The sequence below is a fragment of the Eufriesea mexicana genome, unplaced genomic scaffold, assembly GCF_001483705.2.
Source record: "Eufriesea mexicana isolate 0111107269 unplaced genomic scaffold, ASM148370v2 scaffold47447481101, whole genome shotgun sequence".
In the NCBI taxonomy this organism is placed as follows: Eukaryota; Metazoa; Arthropoda; class Insecta; order Hymenoptera; family Apidae; genus Eufriesea; species Eufriesea mexicana.
The window spans coordinates 5,854-11,527 of NW_016908004.1; the positions used below are offsets into that span (position 1 = coordinate 5,854).

At 27.5% G+C, this 5,674-nt stretch overlaps 1 protein-coding gene across 1 annotated transcript in view; it reads left to right on the forward strand.

Moving 5' to 3' along the window:
• LOC108552513 (RNA/RNP complex-1-interacting phosphatase) overlaps positions 1-5,674 on the forward strand; it is a gene marked incomplete at its 5' end in the record, with an annotated part of 64,856 nt that overhangs the window by 4,869 nt on the left and 54,313 nt on the right. The window contains one exon of the mRNA XM_017907104.1: positions 2,322-2,401. Coding sequence (XP_017762593.1) covers positions 2,322-2,401 — 80 coding nt within the window. The remainder of the gene's footprint in view (positions 1-2,321; positions 2,402-5,674) is intronic.

Genomic DNA, 5,674 nt, shown 5'->3' on the forward strand with positions numbered 1-5,674 from the left:
TTTTAATTCCAAGTTTATTTCATTATCAATTAGAATAACTCATATAATATTCTAAAATAAATTTAAGTTAACTTATAGTAAATTAAATTTTCGTTAACTTGTAATATAATTATTTTTGATATTTCATATTATTATTATATTACAAAATTAAAAGAAATAAGTCTCTTCTCGAGCAGTTTCAAATATTTTAGCTCATAATCGACTACACTTATATAAATTTTGTTTTCGTCAATGCAAAATTAATTAAATGTTTGACCCAAGAGTTACATAATAGCAAAATGATTTTTCGATAGATTCACATTAAATAAAACTACTATTTCGGTTTCTAAAATCTCTTAACGTATTTGCTTATTTATAATTCTTCAAGTCTTTTCGAAACAGAGCACTTTTGACTTTTTTTATTTTATTTTACTTTTGTCATAATCAATCTAGTCGCGGTATAATAGGTAGGTACAGATCATAATCATTTATTACTGTTTTGAAACATATGTTTGTATTTCCTATTTGTACTGGAACTATATACTACTATAATTTTAAAATTTCGCGTTATTTAACAAAGTTATTAAAGTAAACGTATATTTGATAAATATATTATGTCAAATATCCGTCTTCCAAGATGTATTCTTCCCGTTAATATTAATATGTGACCCAAATTATAAGTACCAATTTAAATGTGTTATAAATTTCATTGTGAAATTTAAGAAGTAGAATAAAGCAATAGATAAAGAATTATTTTTCCGAAACACAGAAAAAGAAAATGGAAACTACAGAATGCTACAATTATGGTAAAAAATTTTGTAAAATTTTATTAAAATATATTCTATAATTGCTCAAATTAACTTAATGTTATCTGAACATACATGCATATTAACCCTTTGCACTCGAGAGGTGAGTTTCAGTCACCATTTCATAAAATTTGGAAGATCGGTATTAATTAATATATCAAATTTAATGTAATGTAACAGTGTGTGAGGTATCGAAATTAAATAATTCTACAATTCTGTTATTATATAATTCTTTATTTACTGCTGAAAAAAGTATCGTCAGTTTTTTAGTAGAGAATCTTTGAATTTCTACTCTTCTTTAGTCAAAAAATCATCGAGTGCAAAGGATTAATAATAGCATACATATTGTATATTAATAATATATTACAAATAGTGGTTTCCAATATTTTAAAAATTGCAAACTTTTTTCTTTAATAGTAATTTAAAAGAATTCTTAATAATCGCGTCTTTGTCGAAGAAATATATTATAATTATCGATTAATTTGGAAGACTTAGGATTAGAATATGTAAGTGACTTGTAAGTGTCAGTGTAGAAGAATCGAGGGGCAAAGGGAGAAATCTCGATAAAACATCTTCACGGCAGAACATATGTCCTTCTCTTTTTTTAGTTTTAATTTTTCTGAGATCGTGGTATGGACGAGAAATGAGCCGAGAGTGCGTATCATCGTTGTCAGTGTCATGTTCACCGATCAGTCAGATATAATTGGTTTAATATAACCAACCAGTGACTATCATTCTTTTAGGGTTTCTCGAAATAATTATATATCTCGTTATAATACTTTACAAGACCTTTTCTGATCTTTACATTTGTTGAATTTTGCTAAATTTATTTAACGATGTTTAAATTTCTTGTTCGAACCAAGAAATTTATTACAAATACTTTTATTTATTTATTTAATAATTATGTTCATTTATTCGTTGTATTTATTTATTTATTCAATAGTTATCTTCATTTATCTTACATTCTTTATTTATTTAATAATTATTTTCATTTATTCATTGTATTTAATTATCTATTCAATAGTTATCTTCATTTATTCGTATTATTTATTTATTTATTTAATAGATAAATAAATTGGCATTTGTCTTAACAAAGTACTAAAGAAAGAATTAAAATTGGAGGTAAACATAATAAAAAGTAATTAATAATTGATAAAACGAGTGTTACATACATAGTGTAACAACTTATTTATTCATTTTAGTTTTGAAGTTAATTAGTAATAAAGTAAAAATTCTATGTTACAAAAATGTTCGTTAGTCGTATAAATAATTCTATTAATAATATAAACAAAAGAAGTTTATTTTTCTTATTATAATTTTCTATGTGAATTATTAATTTTTTATTCTTTCAAATTTCTATTGTTTTATTATAATTTGTAATGCTAATTAGCTTAATGTACATTAATAATCTAAATTTGCAAAAATCAGGGAGGTGGACAATTAGACAAGTGTTTATTAAAAATATCCGTTTTGTAATATTTCAAAAATGTTTGTAATTAATCATTGTTATTTATTTTTCATATCGTTCTGTTACAGGAATTCACAAACTTTGGTGTCAAATATGAGAAAATCATGATTCCTGGACGGGAAGTCCCTTCCACGGAGTCGGTGATCAGGTAAGTACAACAAAACTAATTCCTCCTTAATAAATATATTAGAAATCAAATTTTCTATACGAAAAATAACGTTTCTTGCTGCTAAAGGATATAACGATATATGAAAAGTGACATTTTCAAACTGTTTTTAATATCGTAAAAATTTAAAAATATTTTGTCGATCATGATCTTATTTTAAAAAATAATTCTCTTAAACATCTGTTTCTTTACACGTATTAAAGTAACGAATATTCCATAATTCTTTGTGAAATTTTACCCTTATTTTTAAAAAATTTTAAAAAGTTTACTTATTATCTTACATAAAATTTCATATCAAGATATAGAGTAATGACACTATTATAAATTATATTAAAAATATTATAATGTAATATTTATTATATTATATTACAATAAAAATTCACTTGATTCGAGTATCTTATATGTAAACATATTTCAAAGTATTGTATTTAATAATCAAATTTACTCGGTGCTAGTGGCACTCTCAGCGCAAGTCTGTTTATCAAAATTACCAATCGTAGGTGTCGAAACGATCGAGATAGGTTTACAAAGCTCTAAATGCTCGAGCCAGTAGCGCCATAACGTTCGAATATCATGATACGCGCTCGACTATTTTTTCTTAGTTCCTCGTCCGCCGCGAGGGCGCTAGTGACGCGAGCCTTGCGTAATATACGTATATACACGAGTATGAGACTCGTGTACGGGTTGTTTTAACCAGCTATCCGCTTTAATACCACTCGCATTTCACATTTACTGCGCTTCTGTTCCGAGCCTCAGGGTAATCGTCGATCGATCAACACTTGATTCGCATCATGCAGATGATGTCCAGCCAATCGCTTTACTACCGAATGACCATATATCATCGAGATCAGGAAGAATGTCGACTTTTTTTCTCTTTCTCCTGTTACTGCGCGTGATTCTGTTATGCGTGCAAGAAAAAATGCGCGAAAATTATGGTTGTTGTTCGGTCAGTATTTTTGCTTCGCTAATTTAGGTTATAAAAAGCTCACTATATAGCGAGTCGTATTACAGTGTCCAGGGAGCCTTAACTCGTCGGGCATGAAGTAATGAATTTCGTCGATGCTGGAGTAAATTGCGATGCTTAATTTATCCGTGATATTCTTTTTTCCGTCGTATTCCATATTCATTAAATGTCACTTGAATTCTATGAAACTTGGAAATCGCTGATCTAAATTGAAATAAATAAATTAATATGATTTAAATGTAATTTTAATTTTTATTTACTAGATACTACTATTGAAATGATTTTATTGTTTCCCTTGTGAAGAAATTATACTTTGACGAGAGTCATTATTATTATATACTCGTGAGGAATTTTTAAAAATTTGTCTGAATTTTTTTGATTAATTTAATAGTCGTGAAAATTATTCGCGTATTTATATTTTCACCAAATTACTCTTTTTGAACCTCATCAAAATCATGGATGATATTTATATTCCTGTCTTTTGTTCATATTATCATAATTTTAAAGATTTTGGAATTATTATTTTTAAAATATAACGTTAAATTTTATGTTTCGTAGATATTAAATTTTATTTTATTTATTTTATAACATTACGTATTAAGTTTTATTAATTATACACATTGTTTCAAATATATATTGTAAAAAGCTTTTGGTAGTTTTCTTACAGTTTTAAGAATTGTGGAATTATTATTATTTAATATTATTTTCAAGTACAAGCTCAATTTTCATATTTTCTTAAAATATTTTATTAATTATACACATAATTACTACTGTTATAATATTAACGAGTACTTTACAGTATTTAATGTCTACACAAAATATTTTGTTAATTATACATATTGGTATTATTATTATCATTATGGTAGATATTATCAAGGTATACTATATTGTTATTGTAGTATATTTATCCAATACCTTTTACTATTTTTATAACAATCTTAAGATTTCTGGAACTATTATGCTGTTATTTTGAAGTATAAAATTAATTTGCACGTCTACACAGGGTAATTTATTAATTACACACATTAAAATTATTATTGTGGCATTATTCTGAATGTTACTATATCTATATTATTATTGTAGTATATTTATCCAATATCTTTTACTATTTTTATAACAATATTAAGATTTCTGGAACTATTATTAACTGTTTAACTTATTTTGAAATATAAAATTAATTTTCACGTTTATATAAGATAATTTATTAATTACGCTCATTACAATTATTATTATAGCATTATTCTATAATATTATACTATATCCTCTCATCACATTACTGCAGTATATTTCCCCTGAAAACTGATAAAAATCGCAAAGTTATCAAAGCAAAGGACAAAGAGTTGCCAGGTTGCACAGTCTGGCCTATTAAATAACATAGTTCAACAAAACTATAAAAAATGAGGAATCGTGTGGAGCCAAGGTCATTAACCATATTTTACACGCGATATTCGAGCGAGTTCGTTAATTTTCACATGTATACGTAGAAGATTTGAAAGTCGACGTGTAACTAACCGTAACATCATAGGCTATTGACACAACTTCGTCCTCGAATTCTCTGGCAGTAGGTCAGAGAACGACCTCCGAAACTGTGGAGTTTTCGGCTTCCTTCGATCGTTTGTTCGAACCGCACAAAGCACCCGACTCGATTTGTATAATTCGAGGATAAAATGGTGATTCACACCGTCCGTTAATAGCCAAGAAGAATGTGAATAGCCGGCTGATCCTCGCCGTGCTCGCCACCCGTGATCTTTTGTTGATTTCTTTAACCGAGATCCTGACGGCTTTGTACCTTGATTGTTGCGCGACGTGTAATTAACTGAATCCTCGGTATGCGTAAAGTGGTCACTTACTTGCTCTGGCGTGGTCGCAGTAAGTAAGAGCCGGAATACAAACTGGCGAAAATTAGTAGGCGCCACTTGATATTCTATGTGTCCTTGAATCCTTACAAATTACAGGTAGGGAGTGCAAGATGTATCTATATATGTATATAATCTATAATATCTAACGTTGAACATATATACGCTTTGGTTAATATTTTCGAGTTATATATGAGCCGTTCACTGCACAAATTGGTTAACTTCATGAAACAAAAAGTGGAGAAACGCAATGAAATAATGTATATTGTTTTTTAAAATTCCCTTTATAATTTAAATCGAAATAAATATCGTAGAATGCATAAATACAAATGTAACTTTCATCTAACGGTATATAAAATTTATAAGAAAAAATAGCCAAAAGGTAATCGTTAGTAATGTTACCATTTTTACGTTACTGGAAGAGTTAATCGATTT